At 47.2% G+C, this 17,765-nt stretch overlaps 1 protein-coding gene across 4 annotated transcripts in view; it reads left to right on the forward strand.

Annotated features, from left to right (window-relative positions):
• Positions 1 to 17,763, forward strand: part of ACVR2A (activin A receptor type 2A) — a 52,577-nt gene extending 34,814 nt beyond the window's left edge. For 3 of the 4 annotated variants that reach the window (XM_053947089.1, XM_053947086.1, XM_053947085.1), the window contains 9 exons: positions 219 to 373; positions 6,923 to 6,946; positions 10,603 to 10,746; positions 11,434 to 11,577; positions 12,435 to 12,580; positions 13,071 to 13,185; positions 13,516 to 13,654; positions 13,867 to 13,997; positions 14,462 to 17,763. In XM_053947089.1, coding sequence (XP_053803064.1) covers positions 219 to 373; positions 6,923 to 6,946; positions 10,603 to 10,746; positions 11,434 to 11,577; positions 12,435 to 12,580; positions 13,071 to 13,185; positions 13,516 to 13,654; positions 13,867 to 13,997; positions 14,462 to 14,656 — 1,193 coding nt within the window. In that variant the 3' untranslated portion in view covers positions 14,657 to 17,763. The remainder of the gene's footprint in view (positions 1 to 218; positions 374 to 6,922; positions 6,947 to 10,602; positions 10,747 to 11,433; positions 11,578 to 12,434; positions 12,581 to 13,070; positions 13,186 to 13,515; positions 13,655 to 13,866; positions 13,998 to 14,461) is intronic. The other variant, XM_053947087.1, reaches the window with a different exon arrangement.
• Positions 17,764 to 17,765: the final 2 nt, after the last annotated feature.

Genomic DNA, 17,765 nt, shown 5'->3' on the forward strand with positions numbered 1-17,765 from the left:
GGCCCAGAATTGCACTGAGTGTGGCTCTGGGGTCTGAGCTATTCCCCTGCTTTCCAAAGTGCTGCCTTTTAACCAGGTGTTAGTTTGTGCTGGCTAATCAGGTACTGGGAGCCTGCTGTGATGATGGCAGCAGCTGTTAGAAAATCAGGCTGCTGCACATTTCAAACACTGCCTGGTTTTGTTCCTTAAAAGCTGTGTCTTTTTTCTTTTCCCTTCAGCAACTTCCAATCCTGTTACACCGAAGCCACCTCTGTTCAACACCTTGCTCTACTCCTTGGTGCCTATCATGGGAATTGCAGTGATTGTGCTCTTCTCCTTCTGGATGTACAGACATCACAAGCTGGCCTATCCTCCAGTGCTTGTTCCCACCCAGGTGAGCCCCTGCTGCAGGATTTGGTTTTTTTTTTAAGGTCCAAACCATTCCTTAAGGGGATCTGTCTCATGGCTGGTCTCTCTGTTCCCCTCCTGATTTCTAGGTCCTAATGCTTGCTCTCCCCTAAAGCAGAGAATTAAGCTTTACTTAAACAGCCTTATTAATTATTCTTTGATGAATAGATGAGCAACTGCTTCATGTTTTTATGCATCTCTTTGTTTGGGAGGAGAAAAACTGAACACAGAGGGCAAAGACACAGTGAAGGCATGCTGAGGGCTGGGCTGTAATGCTTAGCTGGAAACAAAAAAAGAGTTGCCAGTTCATCTTGGCCATTTGAGGTGTTCAGAAAACAGCAGCTAAGAGAGGATGAGCTGGTTTTAAGGAAGCCTGGAACTGGGATACTGGTGTAGGGAATGTTAAGAAAATCTTCATAGCTCAGCTCAAGCATTGTGATGATTCTTGTCATCTTTTTCCTCTTGTTTATGTATTTTCTGTTTTGTCTTGAAGCGTTTCAGTTTTAGGGGTGTTTGTGTTTTATGTCAAAAGGATGAGGTTGAGGGCTCTACACTTGAATGTAACCTGGCCATTGTGCATCCAGACAAACCTTCTGGGGCTCCTGTGTGTGCAATTCCTGCTGTTGGGAGGCTCCAGCTGATCCTGGAGCTGTAATTAGTGCTAACACTGGAATTCCTTCAGTTACATCTGGAGATCCAACTGAGATTAGGAGGCTTTTATGGAAAGAGTTAAAACAGGAAAATCTGTTTTAGAAAAGATGAAGAAAATGTGGTTGTGCAAGTGAAGAGAGAAATTATTTGGATTTTTGCAGTAGGAATTAACTGGAGCTTCTAACTCAGTGCAGTGACCAGAATACATGACCTGTCCTACAGTGATGATATTTATGATTAAAATGAAAACTCTTGTTATTTTGGGTAGGATTGCCAAGGATTGATCTCTGTGTGCTCCAGCTCCTGGGATATTTCCAGTGCTGCTGCTTGACAGGAGGGTGCTGCAGGAAGCAGCATTGCCTGGGGTTGATAACTCAAGTGTTTTGGTTTCAGTTTCTCAGTAATAGATAAGAGGAATTTGGGGAGAGGCAGTGGCCATATGTTGTTGCCAAATGAAAAGAACATAATTTAGAGGAAAAAAGTCTGTTTGCTGTCCTTGCAGAGAGGATTGCAGCTCCTCAGACTCCCTGCAATCTGTCAGCATAATTAGTTCATCCAGCTCCCATTTTATGGATTTGGGACTTTACATCAACCCAGTGGTCTTTGCTGGGAGAGCAAATTCCTAACTGCTAATTGTGGGGATAATTCCAGCATGGGATTGAAGAAATCAATCCCTTCCTGAAGAAATCAAGTCATGGATAAAGCCATGGAAAAGCAAATGAATGCTAAATATGTGTGGGGTATCAAGAACTTGAATTCTGATTCTCTCTCCTTTTGCTGCAGTTTTTTCCTTGGCTTGTGTTTGGGGCAGGATGGACACCTACACTTTTAATAAAGAGGATAATCAGCTGTTGTGTTCCTGCTCAGATTGTATCTTTGGGATAAATGTACCTTGGTGCTTGTGGGGCAACAACATTTTCCTATCTTGTGGTGAACAGGCATTAAGGCTCATGTGGAAAGTCAGGAAAAGCCACTTGTGCCTGAAAAACTACCCAGAATTATTATGTAAATCCAATGTATAAACACTCTCCCTTATGCAGCAGAGCTGTGGTTCCCACTTGAAATTTAATTACAGCTGGTTGGAACAGGAGACAGGGGAAGCAGGAAGGGAGGGAAAGTCTTGGGAACTTTATAACCACAAATAGACTCTAAAATATTTGTGCAGTTAATCTGTTAATAGTATATTTAATAATTGGGGCATGAGTGGAGTTTGTTGGCGAATGGATTTGGTTTAATTCTTTGTGTAGCAGTGGTGGAATGGACAGGTCAGGTGTACAGCAGGAAAAACAGAGATTGCTCCATGTGAGATCCAGAAAAAAGTTATCCCTTTTTCCTTGGTTTATTCCCAGAAACAAGGGGAATACTGAGCTGGTACCAGAGTTCCAGGAAAAAATGAAAGGATGGATGAGGAATCAGCAAAAGATAAAAATGAAGAAAAATAAGCAAAAGATAAACATGAAGAATGAGAAATGGTGAAAGAATTTGGTGATAAGCAAAAGATTAGACAGCAAAGGAAAAGAAATAGTTTGGAATATTTAAAAAGAAAAAAAAGCAAGAAATACACTGTAAGAAATGTTTGAACCTGTAATGAGACATAAAGGACGATTAGTCTTGGCTTGTTTGTGCTGCTCACTGTGCCTCACTGCTGTGTGGGGAAGTACCCAGTGAAAGCTGTCAAATTCCATCAAATCTGTCACTTTCTGTGTTCTCCAGTAAGTTATTAACAAATCCATGTTTGCTGAATACATCTGTGTGTATGGAAAACACTTAGGAACTGTTCTGTCTCCTTATTTCTATTTGATTCAGCAAACATAAATCCATCATCTGATAAAATTCACCCAAAGGATCAGATTGCTGTTTTAAATATCTGAATGTGTGCAGAAAGAGGTGCTGGGGCCTGGTTCCTTTCCACTGGGGGACACTGGGTCTGGAGTTAGGTGCAATCCAGGTTTCTCCCCAAACATTCCCAGCAAAACTGGAGTGAGGGTGGCAGGGAGCTGCTCTGTGGTGCTCCCTTCCTCCTGACGAGCCTTGAGCTGGGGCCAGAGCTGTCAGTGCAGGTTCCAAGGGGCAGCTGATGGGTGCCACTGTCACCCCTCCCACAGAGCTGCCACCAGCCCCACTTGGGTTTGGCAGCTCCCCCCGTGTCCCAGCCCCCAGGAACAGGGAATCATTCACCTCTTGGACTTCTCTGTGTGCCCAGCTTGGCAGGATTTTACTGCATCACCGTTGTTTCTTTGGCTTTGGGTTGGTTTTGAAGTAGTAATTGTGTTGAGAGGCTTGAGAAAAGGCTTTGCAGATTCACTTCTTGTCTTTGTGACCTGTGTTGGGGATTTCTTCTGAAATGGTCGAACTCTCTGGGGTCAAAGCGAGAATTTCTGACCACAGGAATTCCTAAATCTACCTGATGCACTTGAAATTTCTGGGATGATCTTTCCACCCTGGGAAAATCCCAGTTTCCTGCTGAAGAAGGAAGAACTAAATCAGCTGTTCAGGTTTTTCCCATTTTGGTCTTCCAAAAGCCACATATTTTTTTCTCTCTCTTTGTTGTTACAGATATTTTAATATTAACATTTCAACACTAGAAAAATGCAAGGGAGAGGTTTTTTTTTTTTTTTTTTTTTCAAGGATTGAATCCAAACCTGGGAAGATTAATGGCTACTTGAAAACACACACAGGGAGAAGCCAGGTTATAGAAAATGGGAAAAGAGATTGGAAAGTTACTGCAAATCAGGAGCCCTGAATGTGTAGTGGGTGAGGAGCTTGAAACTGGATCCTTTTTTTTATTTTTCCAAATAGGATCCATGGGCTGGTACAAGTTAAAATCTATAACAGAGGGAAAAAATTGTGTGAAAACACCCAAAAGCCACATGCAGCTTTTACAGATCAGAAAATGGTTGTGGGTAGCCCGAATTTTGGGAAAAAACCCACACTACTTAGGGTTTTATTGGTCTAATTGGTTCTAAATATTGTAATAGACCCATTAGAGTTGGTTTTCAGGCAGCATAAACAGCAGTGAGTGTGTTTATGTACATTTGTGTGGGTGATAGGTGTTCTGAGGGGGGTTAACTGCTCCCAGTTTTTGTTTATCAGAGGGAATTCCTGACATAAATCTCAGATTTGCATTTCTTTTGTAGCCTGATATCCCTTAGCTGGTGCCTCCTGGATTTCTGCTGGGAGCCTGAGGTGATGCTCTGTGGGCTGAAGGGGAGGACACTGGTTTATAATCCAGAGGTGTTAATGAGCATAAATACATCCTTGTAAAGTTTCCATCTGTGTGGAATTTATCAGAGTGTGGGGGAAGCTGATCCCTCGAGGGAGGGGTGAGAGGTTTGGGACAGGGCTCATTTCTCAGAGCTTCGTTTTTGCAGTTTCTCATTATGGTCAGAGCACAAAGGTTGAATTCATACATATTTCTGCTTATTGCTGAGGAATTTCCATAATTCTCCAGAGCTGGAGAACTTTAATAATGAATAGGCCTGGTAAAAAAAAGACTTTCAGCCCCTTGGGGTGGGTTTTGCTCTGCTCTGGAGCTGCCCTGACCGATGGTGGAGGAGATTCTGTTGGATCCCAGTGCTCAGAGTTCTGTTACAGGTTTATGGAATGAATCCTCCTGGATTAATTATTGGTATTAATCTGGTATGAATTATTTGGAGAAAAGGAAGTTTGTGCTCAGCACTCTCCAGGCACAGGGAAAGGCTCCCGCTGGCCCTGTGCTCTGGAGCATCCTGAGGGTGTGAAGGCACAGGGGGAGAAGGGGAAGGCAGCTGGAGACGGGGGCTTGAATTCCCCCTCTTCCAACATCCATCCCATCCGGGTGTAAAGGAGAAAGGAGATGGCTCAGGTGAGTCACAGAACCCTGGAACAGTTTGGGTTGGATGGAAACTCAAAACTCATCCCATCCCACCCCTGCCATGGGCAGGGACGCCTTCCACCGCCCCAGGGACACTTCCATCACCCCAGGGACACCTTCCACTATCCCAGGCTGCCCCAAGGCTCATCCAGGCTGGACTGAGACACTTCCAGGGATCCAGGGGCAGCCCCAGCTTTTCTGGGAATGCTGTGCCAGGGCCTCCAGTCCAAAGTGCAGGAGGAGGAACGGAGGCATCTCCACGGAGATTGCTCAGCAGAAGGGATGAAAGCAGCACGAACAGGGGGTCATTGAAATCCTGGGATGAGCCTTTATCCTGGAGCTTGTTCCACACTATGAACTCCTCCCACCATTGTTGGAAGGAATCTTCAGCATTGGGACCTGCTGTGTGCAGAGTGTTGCAGTTCCCCTCTCTCTGGGGATGTATCCATCAGGTTCGGTGCTGGAGCCCAGCTCCGGTGCCGCTCACTGATCCGCTCCGGTGCCGGTCAGTGATCCGCTCCGGTGCCGCTCACTGATCCGCTCCGGTGCCGTTCATTGATCCGCTCCGGTGCCGTTCATTGATCCGCTCCGGTGCCGGTCATTGATCAGTCCCGGTGCCGGTCATTGATCAGTCCCGGTGCCGCTCATTGATCCGCTCCGGTGCCGCTCATTGATCCGCTCCGGTGCCGGTCACTGATCCGCTCCGGTGCCGGTCACTGATCAGTCCCGGTGCCGGTCACTGATCAGTCCCGGTGCCGGTCATTGATCCGCTCCGGTGCCGGTCACTGATCAGTCCCGGTGCCGGTCACTGATCCGCTCCGGTGCCGGTCACTGATCAGTCCCAGTGCCGGTCACTGATCAGTCCCGGTGCCGGTCATTGATCCGCTCCGGTGCCGGTCACTGATCAGTCCCGGTGCCGGTCACTGATCAGCTCCGGCGCCGGTCACTGATCAGCTCTGGTGCCGGTCACTGATCCGCTCCGGTGCCGCTCATTGATCCGCTCCGGTGCCGGTCACTGATCCGCTCCGGTGCCGTTCATTGATCCGGTCCGGTGCCGGTCATTGATCCACTCCGGTGCCGGTCATTGATCCGGTCCGGTGCCGTTCATTGATCCGCTCCGGTGCCGGTCATTGATCCGGTCCAGTGCCGGTCACTGATCCACTCCGGTGCCGGTCACTGATCAGTCCCGGTGCCGGTCATTGATCCGGTCCGGTGCCGTTCATTGATCCGCTCCGGTGCCGGTCATTGATCCGCTCCGGTGCCGGTCACTGATCAGTCCCGGTGCCAGTCACTGATCCGCTCCGGTGCCAGTCACTGATCCGCTCCGGTGCCGGTCACTGATCAGTCCCGGTGCCGGTCATTGATCCGCTCCGGTGCCGGTCACTGATCCGCTCCGGTGCCGGTCACTGATCAGTCCCGGTGCCGTTCATTGATCCGCTCCGGTGCCGGTCACTGATCCGCTCCGGTGCCGCTCATTGATCCGTTCCGGTGCCGTTCATTGATCCGCTCCGGTGCCGGTCACTGATCAATCCCGGTGCCGTTCATTGATCCGCTCCGGTGCCGGTCATTGATCCGCTCCGGTTCCCGCCGGGCCATTGGCGGTCCTGTTCCCAGGGCCGGGGATTTCCCTGGTGCGGCGCTGCCCCCTGGCGGGCAGCGGGAGCACTGCAGGGAGTGGGTTCCCGTGCCGGCTCTGGAATTTCGCCTTTGGAAGTTCGCGTGTCTCTGTGCTGGTTGCACTAACGCGGCTCTGTACACCTGCAATGGGCGTTTCTCCATGCAATTAGAAAATAATTCCGTTAATTTTCTATGGAATAAGCTTGTTTTCCTCGTTTTCCTTTACTAACAACACTGCATTTCTTTGTTGTTTTAAATTACGTATTTCTGGTGTGGGAAAGTTCTGCTGTCCCCCTGAACATTCCTGTCATTAACTCACAAATAATTGACTTTGTCTCCTCTAAGCTGTTTTTGCATCCCATTCCTGGTGTAAATAGTAATTTCTCTTGCCTGTGTTTTTTCCCTCTCTGCAAGCACGCCTTTCATATAATGATTGAGGTAAGAGGATGTTTGTTCCTGGCTCTGGGGCTTTCTGGGGATGTGGGAGACGTTGTTTGCTCTGAATTGTGATTTCTCAGTATTTTGGACAAGCCATCTGTCAGCATGTGTGGTTTAAAAATGCACCTTTAGCCTGTGGTTCGTGGATCTCCTAAAATTCCCTGGAGTTCCTGATGTGCACTCAGGGATGGATCCTGGAGCACAGGGCCAGGGGGATCCATCAGCCCAGCACAGGGATTTCCCTGGAAGCAAAGGGCACATCCCTTTCTTCCCACTCCCCCTTCCCATCTCCCCCCTGGGACAAATCCTTTGGAGCTCTGGGGTCTCCACGTGCTCATCTGGGATTTTGTGTGATGCAGGAACTCACAAAAATGGATCATGTGGAGAAAAATAAAAATATCCCCTCAGCACTCAGTCTTTTCATTTTTCCCACTGACCAGGAGATATTTATATTTATATTTATATTTATATTTATATTTATATTTATATTTTATTTATATTTATATTTATATTTATATTTATTATAACTTCAAGTCACTGGGACCCCTTAATTCACAAATTGGGTCATTCCTGCTCAGCTTTTTAATGGTATATTGAAAACAATAAGATTTGGGGTGTAATAAAAATGCTCAATTCCTGTCATCATTAAAGTTCTCTAATTAATGCCTGAAATACCTTGGAAATGCAGTTTAGAAGAAAATCTAATGGTTTCAATGTATTAAAAATTTAAATATCTGGATATTTTCCTGAATGTTATGCCTGTGTAAAGAGTTCCCAGAGTTCCTTGGATCTCTGTTCCATGTTTGGCCTCCTTGTCCCAGTCAGGGGTGCAGGGCTCTGCCTCCAAGGAGCTGCTGTTCATGGATTTGAGTTCCACAATTGCTGAGCTGCTCTCTGATCTCCAGACCCATTTTTGAGGACACTTTTTGAGGAACCCCATTCCTGGAAGTCACCCTTCCTTAAGGAAATCTTCCTTAAATCTTCCCCAATGACTCAGTCCAAGGGGAGGGGCAGGAAAAGGGAATTGGGCCCTGGATTTTTGGACAGCTGGGAAATTTGGGAGTGCAGTTTATCCCCCTGCCATCCCTGCTGGCACTGTGGCCTTGGCACCACAGAGATCAGCCCCAAAGCCACACAGGAATAATGGGGTTTCTGGAGCATTGAACAGTTTTCCTTGGAAATATTGTCAGGGAATGTTTCTGTGTAAAATCAGTCCCTGGAGCTGCAGAGTTTGGAGTTAGATTTTAACCAAGGTGTTTAGAAAAAATCAGGGAAAAAAAAAAAAAAAGGAAAACTTTTCTTTGCAGTTGTGTTAACAGCAAGAATTCTGCTTCCCATGTGGAAAGGCCGTGGCAGGTGCTGGGAATGTGGTGAGGAGAGCCAGGGATTTCCAGGAAATAGGGAATTTGGTGTGTGGGAAGTGGTGTGGTCTCATGGGGAATTAGGAAAGCACCAGGTTTCCCTGCCACTTTCACTTCCAGCTCTTGGCAGAGATGCTGGAACTGGGTTCAGTAAATCTTGGAGGTGTTTGGTTTTCCTGGTGGTTGGGGAAGAATTCAGGCACCAAGTGCTTCCAAATCCCAGCAGTTTATTGGGAGGAGGGTGTGGGAAGGAAGGGGAATCCAAGCCACCAGAGCAAAAGGGGATTTGGGGTAATTTCCCACCAATTCCTCTGCTTCAGCCAAGGCAGGAGGTTCTGAACTTGAACAGTTCATTAAATCAGGGTTGTCTTTGGGGGATAAATCTGAGCATCTCATTCCCACTTCCTCTTCTAACAACAACAAACTGGATTTACAAATATTTATTTAGTACAGTTTGTATTTTACAAATTGAGGGCACTGCTTTCCCTGGTGCCTGGAATATTCCAAGAGGGCTCTGGCAGGGAATGAAAGGCACCAAGGGAGGGAAATCTTCACTCTCAAACTTGGTTTTCTGTGCTGCAAATGTTGATGCCACGACTTCAAGCGCCTGTCTCTGTCACATTGACAAAAGGATTTCCTCCTTTTTGGGGACAGTGTTGCAGTGTGTCTCTAATTTGAATTTCAAATGCTATTTATTCTTTTTCTGGTTAGTAATTTGTGCAGTGAGGTTGCTCTGAATCTTTCTCTGGAACTTGTTCTTTTTAATTTATTTGTTGCTGTAGAGAGTGGATGTTTATTCCTGCACTGAAACTATCAGGACTTGTATTCTCAGCACTTGTCTCCATTCTCCCCATAGGAAAGGGTTCTTAACCCCACAGTTTGTCACAAAATGTGTCTTTAACCTGCACAGGATTTTATGGTTTTGATGGAAGTGCTCAAACATTTAACTCTCTATTGAGCGCTCTCCTCTCTCTTGTAGAAGCAACTCCTCTGGTGGTTTTCATTCTCTTGAAAGCAGCTTTTCTCTTTGGGGAAAAGAGAGTGGAAAGGGGGTGTTTTGGAGGGTTTTTGGGGTTGGTTGTTGGAATTTTTATAGAGAGACAAGCTAATCCCACCTGGAGGGAAAGGGCCGGCCCAGAAGGAAGCAGAGCTTTGGCAATAAAATTGAGAATCTGCTGGTTCTGTTCAGATGATGTGACACAGCAAAACAGAAAATCCAGGGCGTGCAGTAAACTGTCCCCTCCCCTTTCCCAGGAAGGAGAATGGTCCCAGGCTGTAGTGTGGGATCTGGGAATGGGGTTATGGGTCCATGGATTGCCTTTGGGAGCTCTGTCTCAGCTCCACTTGTACAAATCCTGCAGCACAGGAGCAGATCACCTCTGCAATGTCATTCCAGCTCATTTCTGGGCGCTGGGATTTCAGGAACTCACTGGAAAAGTTGGGAGCAGGGAAATGGGGCAGGAGGGGCTGACCCCAGGTGTGCATCTGCAGGGTTCAGAGGTCCCACTCTTCAGATAAACACCAAAACCTTCAGAGCATCCATAGGGCTCATTGCAATTCCAGCTCTCAAAAATATAACAAGTAAAGCTTGATTATCTTTGTTCCTTAATTTTTGCTGAGCTTTCTTCCCACCTGATTAGACTAATCCTTAATTTCTGCTGTGCTTTCCCAGCTGATTCCATTATTCCTTATTTTCTGCTGTCTTTTCTCACCTGATTCCATTATTCCCTAATTGCTGCTGTGCTTTCCCACATGATCACATTATCCCCTAACTTCTGCCTTGCTTTCCCACCTGATTCCATTATTCCCTAATTTCTGCCTTGCTTTCCTACCTGATCACATTATTTCCTAATTTCTGCTGTCTTTTCTCACCTGATTCCATTATTCCCTAATTTCTGCCTTGCTTTCCCACCTGATCACATTATTCCCTAATTTCTGCTGTCCTTTCTCACCTGCTTCCATTATTCTCTAATTCCTGCCTTGCCTTCCCAGCTGATTCCATTATTCCCTGATTTCTGCTGTCCTTCCCTGCTGAGCAGGTGGTTCCCTGGCTCCTGCTGTGCTGCCCATCCCTGTGGCACATCCCTGCTGAGCATGTCTCCAATCCCATTTCCCATCCCGTGCAGCAGGGCTGCCCTTTGTGCCTGGGTGTTTGGGACTTGCTGCAGTGGGCTTTGGCTGGGTCATCCCAGGCTCTGTCCATTTACAATCCTTTATCTGTAGTGCTGTCAGGGGTGATGTGAATGAATGTCATTAACAAGAGCAGCGTTAATTAATGGTCTCTCCTGATTGCAGGATCCTGGGCCTCCCCCGCCGTCTCCCCTGATGGGTCTGAAGCCGCTGCAGCTCCTGGAGATCAAAGCCAGGGGGAGATTTGGGTGTGTGTGGAAAGCTCAGCTGCTCAATGAATACGTTGCAGTCAAAATATTCCCCATCCAGGTGAGCAGAACTCTTGGGGTCCTGGATTTTTCCTCAAACTAAGCAACTTTTCTTGGCCCAATAATTCTGTAAATCCAAGTGGAAATGGCCTTGAGGTGTAAAAGATGCAGGAAGAGTTTTAGTGATTTAAAGTAAGTATTTTACTGCAATCAACACATTACTGAAGCATAAACCCTGTGAAATGTGGGTTTCTAGTCCTAAAAATATTCTGCATCTGTAGTTTTAAGCAGCTCTCACCCAGCTCTTGACCAGTTAATAATCAAATTAAATTGTACTTAGAAGGAATGTCCTGAAATGCAAAGCCTGGAGTGATTGTTCCAATTAACCATGCCTCAATTAAGTGCCACAGCACTCATTGCCCAGCAAGCGCCCTCGCAAAGCCGTGGCTTGCACTAAATGGGTTGAAGAATTTGGAGAGCACAGAGTGATGCAGGATGGTGATACTGGGATGGGTTTTACATTGATTAAAGCACCTCCTGCTGCTCGAGGTGCAGGAATTTGTGCCCTCACAGTGATCCAGGGGCTGCCTTGCAGAATAAACACTGCAGGCTCTCGTTATTTCACAAGAAACTCCACGTACTTTTTGACCGACCATTCCCAAACTCTGGTAGCAAACTCCCCCCAGGGCCAGCCCCTGATATCCCATTTTTTTGCTGGATAACTGGGCCTGTGCTGCTGTGCTTGCAGGACAAGCAGTCGTGGCAGAACGAGTACGAGATCTACAGCCTGCCCGGGATGAAGCACGACAACATCCTGCAGTTCATCGGCGCCGAGAAGCGCGGCTCCAGCATCGACGTCGACCTGTGGCTCATCACCGCCTTCCACGAGAAGGTGGGGCTGGCCTGGCTGGGCCAGGGGACAGCAGCCCCAGGAAAGGGTCACACACCCTCAGTGCAGCTGAGGCAGTAAAGGGAGCACCTTGGAAGCAGCTCTCCCTTTGCTGCCCGCTTTTCACTGGATGTGAACTCACTGCAGTTCGTTTGCAGACAGCTGAGAAAGTTGTCGTCAGGTTTTACTGATAGAGGAGTTGTTTTAGGAGACAAACAAAAATTAATTCTGCCCTTTTTTTGGCTTTTTAGAATAGACATATTCTAATCTAAATATCCCCAATCTAAATCTGGGGATATTCTAATATCCCCAATCTAAACCTGCCTAAAATACAGAACCTCCCATCTTGCAGAGATTTTTTGGGGGATTATTTTTGGTTCACTTTTTGGTTGATAAGAATAAAAATGAAGTGATACAGATGGATTCTATTGTGACAGCAAAAGGAAGAAACACAAATACAATTAATTAAGAGTACATTCAGTTTTAAGTTGAATAATTTTAATTTCTTTATATTTGGTCAGAGTGTGTTTCACTCTGAAAATCTCCAGATTTGTTCAGAATGTGTGTTTCACTCTGAAAATATTTTTAGATTTGTCCAGAGTGCATGTTTCACTCTGAAAATATTTTTAGATTTGTTCAGAGTGTGTGTTTCACTCTGAAAATCTCTTTAGATTTGTTCAGAGTGTGTTTCACTCTGAAACTGTGGTGTTGAAGGATTTCATCTCTGTTTATTCAGAGTATTTCACTCTGAAACTGCTGTTGGTCCATAAAGAAGGACAACCAAAGGTCCTGCAGATGTGAATTGCAGGTTTTCCCTGGAGGAGTGAGGCTGAGCTGGGTGTGTGACTGTTTTCCTGCAGGGGTCCCTGACAGATTTCCTGAAGGCCAACGTGGTGTCGTGGAACGAGCTGTGCCACATCGCCCAGACCATGGCCCGGGGCCTGGCCTACCTGCACGAGGACATCCCGGGGCTCAAGGATGGCCACAAGCCAGCCATCTCCCACAGGTACTGCCCTGGGAATGCAGGGACTCATGGCAATCCTGCAGGCAGCCCATCACCACCTTTTGGTCCTGCAGGAATTCCTGCATCTCCCCTCCAAGGCGCTTCTTTTCCCTGTGTTATTTAAACGAAGTTGCAGTCACTGCACACTTGGATTGCAACATTCTCATTCCATCTCTGTATCCCACATGCATCATCCATATCCATATCTCTGTGTATCCCTACATCCCTATATCCATCATACAGCTGTATTTATTTTAAAAACAAACACAGAAATGCAGTTCCAATTACTGTCTCATTCCCATAAAGATCTGCAAGGGCACTCCAAGGTTTTATGATTATTATTTTGTTGTTTAACTTACCTGTTTATTTATCATTTTCTTGCCTTTCATACAATAATGTTTCTTGGTTTATGCTGTTCCTTTTTCCTTAGAGTTTTATCTGTATTATGTGTTCTAGATCTCTAATTTGTGTTTTTTTTTCTTGAACTTGAAAGGGACATCAAAAGCAAGAATGTGCTGCTGAAAAACAACCTCACGGCTTGTATTGCTGATTTCGGTCTAGCTTTAAAGTTTGAGGCTGGAAAGTCTGCAGGAGACACCCATGGACAGGTAAATCCTGAGTTATTTCCAGGAATGATCCAGCTCTTACCTGGATGTGAATGGCAATTCCCCCCTCAAGCTCTTTGCATGGCCTATCCCCCCTTTTATCCTAACTGGACAATTTGGACAAGAACTTTAATTTTGTAATATTTTATAAATTATTGAATTACTATTCAGAAACTGAGGGACGAAACTTCCAAGGTTCAGTCCTGAGGCAGGAACAACCACGACCGCATTTAACCTGGGACAAAGCAGGGATTTTATGTGGCAGCAGGCAGGGTGGTGCCCGTGCTGGGGATGGCTCTGGACACAACCGTGGGTGTTTTGGTGCCCTTGCAGGTGGGCACCCGCAGGTACATGGCTCCCGAGGTGCTCGAAGGTGCTATCAACTTCCAGAGGGACGCGTTCCTGAGGATAGACATGTACGCCATGGGACTGGTGCTCTGGGAGCTGGCCTCGCGCTGCACGGCCGCCGACGGTGAGCGACCTTCCCCGGGGGACTGCCCTGGCCAGCTGCAGCTCCCTGCCGTTCTGGGAGGTGCCCAGCTCATGGCAGGGTGGGACTGGACGGGCTCTAAATCCCTTCCAGCCCAAACCACTCTGGCATTCTGATCACAACCTACATTACCAGCATGGCAATCTTCCCTTTCCCTCTTCCCTTCCCCGTTGAACTCGTGTTTCCCTCTGCAGGCCCCGTGGATGAGTACATGCTGCCTTTCGAGGAGGAGATTGGCCAGCACCCTTCCCTGGAGGACATGCAGGAAGTTGTGGTGCACAAAAAGAAGAGGCCTGTCCTAAGGGAGTGTTGGCAGAAACATTCTGTAAGTGTGACCCAGCAGACTTTGAATCCCACGTTCTGTCCATGCCGTGTTGTGTCCATCACACTGGGGTTTGGGAGAGGTTTCATAATTCCAGTAGCAGTTAAATGGACTTAAAAATGTTCCTCATCTTAGACTGCTCTTTTTCAGTATTAGAAAGTGAGGGATTTTTCCATTTTTTGTGGAAGAAGAGATCCTGGAGTTATTTTGCAGTGAAGTCCCATTTGGTGGCTGAGGGATTCAGCTTTCTAAAACACGGGGAGGCTCCAGCAGTGCAGGGAAGGGTTCGCCCCTGTTGTTGTTGAACCGTTTTTGTTCAGTAGTGCAGAACAAAGCAGAGCTGATGCCCCACGGGACACTCCAGGTTCACACCAAACATCCTGTGGGACACAAAGGTTCCCATTTGCCAGGTGTCCCTTGAAATGCCCTTTTTGATGGGGGATGTTTCCCTGGCTGCTCTCCCGCAGGGAATGGCGATGCTGTGCGAGACCATCGAGGAGTGCTGGGATCACGACGCCGAGGCGCGGCTGTCTGCGGGCTGCGTGGAGGAGAGGATCATCCAGATGCAAAAACTCACTAACATTATAACAACAGAGGACATCGTGACTGTGGTCACAATGGTGACAAACGTTGACTTTCCTCCCAAAGAATCCAGTCTATGATAGTTGCACTGGTCATGGAAGTGACCACAGGACTCTTCACTGGAGCTGCTACAGCGCACGGACTGCTGGCGTCACTGCTGTTCCGGGTGGCAAGAACGGATGGTAAGTCTCTCTGGAACATCACCAAGAGGTGTTTCTCCTTTGTTTTCCCCCTCCTCCTCCTCCCCAGCGTGGATCCATGAGACTTTCTGCATTCCCTGCTTACACCTGAAGGACGTGACTGAGAATCCCTCACGTGCTGATAAGGAACTTACAATGAAGAATCCGGACCTGAACGGGCTAATGAGCATTTTAAACACTGACATCCGATTTCTTAATCCCTGTCAGAAGAGACTAATTCCTTTAAATGAACTACTGTTATTTTTTTTAAATCAAAAACATTTCATTTCAGATTTAAAAACAAAAAAAAAAAAAAAAGGGTAACTTGTTTTTATTGCATTCGTTGTTGTTTATAAAATGACTATTGTAATGCGACTACGACACAGCTTGTGAATGTTCCGTGTGCTGCTGTTCCGTGTACAGAAACAAGAGTAATCAATGGGATAGAGCAAAGAGGCTTCCAAGTATTACTTAACCTCCCTCAACCAGGTATACCTCAGTTCCACCTCGCTAAATTATGATTGACAACACTAATTGGAATAATAAACCGCTCCGTGTTTTGTAAATGATGTATTCCCAATTCCCTGTGTTATTTAAGAAGGGGAAAGCTTCATGCCCCCAGGAAGTGGCCATTCCTAGAGCCGTGTTTTTAGCCTTTTCTTGTACTCGCTTGTTGTGTATAAAAAAAAGAGAAAGTGCTGTTTATTGAAAGAAAATTTTCCTTCCTCTTTTAGTTGAAAGCTTTTCCCTCCATTTCCCAGAGTATCTCACCCATTTATTTAACTGAATACTATTTAGGTTTGCTGTGTCTGAGGAATATTTGAAACCTTAAGCATGAATTTTTTTTCTTTTTTTTTTTTTTAATTTTCTCTGAGCTGTGACACTGGAAAGCTCTGAATTCTTGTTGTTTTTGTTTTTTTTTTTTTGAAAAAGAGTCTTTTTCCTATTTATGTTTGTGCCGAGGTCGCTGCGCGTTCCCTGTCCCGCCAGGCAGTGGGGGCTGTGTCACTGTTTCAGGATCACCTCAGGAAGCTCAGTTCCCCCAATTCCTCACCCTCTGCTTGGAGATTTGGAGATTTGCAGCTTCCCTCCACTCAAAGCTCGGTGCCATGGGAGGGGAGTGCAGCTCACTGCCCGTGAGCCACAGGTTGAGCCTGGAGTCACACACAAGGTTCTAGCCACAGATTGCAGATCCTAAATGTTACAAATTTCAGGGATAACCTAGTTCTGCTCACAATATGCAATGACCATTCCGAGGTAACGAAAGGAATTTCAATGTCCAGAGCACAGACTCACAGAAAACGAGGAAAACCATGGAAATTCACAACTCCAGCACTGGAGTTCAGGATGTCAAGCCTTGTGCTGGAATTACAGTGACTGGTAGCTGGGTGCCAAAGTGCTTCTCCCAAATCCTGTCCCACTGCATTGATTGGATCCTTCACACCAAATTCCAAGGAAAATAAATGTTGTAACCCCCTGGAGCGCGGAGCCGGCAGCGGCCCGTGGTGTGCTGTGTCCTTGTCTCCGTGTGTCCACACCCAGTGTCTCTGGAAAGCAGCAGGTGGGAGCTCCTGAAGGCTGCCTGGAACCTGGATCTGGGAACTTCATCCCTGGGAGCAGTGGGATGTGATGGATGAAGCAGAGCCAGCTCTGGGCAGGGAGGGAAGGAAGGGCTGATGCCAGCCAGGGCTGTGCCACTGTGGTCACAGCCGTGCCCATGGATCCTGCTCCAAGGGGCCGTTGGAGAAGGGAAAGGAATCCAGTTTGTGGGGTCCTCTTGGCTGGACACTTCCCTTTGGCTTCCATTTGTGCTCCACTTTTAATTAAACTTCACACAGAGCGGGACAGGACCGGAGTTCTGAACAAATCCCAACCCCATCCTTCTCCACGGACTCCTCGGGGCTTCTGACCCTTCCCTGGCAAAACCGGAGCCACGGGCTGGTTTCATTCGTGCTCCTGGAAATCTGGTGCAAAAATTGAAGCTGTATCCAAGTCCCTCCTTGTGTGTGACCCTTCCCAAGGAGCTGCTGCAGGCTCGGGGCTGGCTCCTACCTTTGGGCTGTCCCTGCTCAGTTCCTGTTCCACTCCCAGCGTCCTGGGATTTACCAGCATCATGTAGCGTCCCTGAGGAAAGGCTGCTCCTTCCCAAAGCTTTTAAATGGGTCAGAATGACGTCCCTGAGCTGCTCTGCCCCCAGGGCTTGGGAATGAATTCCTGTTTCCCTTGAGAGCATTCAGTGAGTTGAGCTGGGAGCAGCAAGGGCAGGATCCGGAATGCGGTGCTAGGGAGGATTCTGGCATTGTTTGGGCAGTGCCCTTTGTCCCCTCTGGCCTGGCCTCGCCGGGTGTGACTCTTGAGGGTGACAAGTTCCTGTCCCACATCCTCAGAGCTGCTGGAAGGGGCTGAACCAGCGCTGCCCTTCCTGGGCTATTCCCAAACTCCCCCCCGAGCATGGAATCACCCAGGAACCGCAGCGGTGCAGTTCTCAAACCTCACCTGCAACCAGTGCTGAGACTCGTCCTGCTCCCATCAGCATCCACACAATCAGCCATCACCCCCTCTCCTCTTTTCCAGCTTTTTGAATCTTTTTAAGGACATTTCTGTTGATCAGGAACACTTGGTACAAAACACAGGAAGCTGCAATACACGTCCCTGGGCAAAAGGACTCCAGTAGCATCCTTGATGGAACATCTGTTACCTCAGATACTCAACCAGCAGGACTGCTTTGCTTTCTCCCTCCAGTTTGTTTTTTTCAGTCCATCTCCTCTTCGTTACCTCTCGAGTTTGGTGAGCGATTACTTTAACTTTCCTCTCTTTGTATTTGTCAGTGTTTTGGGCACAGGTTGTTGTACTACTGTTAAAAGGCACTTGCTGCTTTTCTGCAAGTGCCAAAAAACCAACCAACCCCCCCCCCGCCCTCAATAAAGTGATTGTTAAATATTGTACAAATACAAATGTATACTCTGCCCTCTTCCCCAGCGGGAAAATAAAAAATGTGACTACTCTGACT

Source organism: Vidua chalybeata, chromosome 7 (assembly GCF_026979565.1).
Source record: "Vidua chalybeata isolate OUT-0048 chromosome 7, bVidCha1 merged haplotype, whole genome shotgun sequence".
Classification (NCBI taxonomy): Eukaryota; Metazoa; Chordata; class Aves; order Passeriformes; family Viduidae; genus Vidua; species Vidua chalybeata.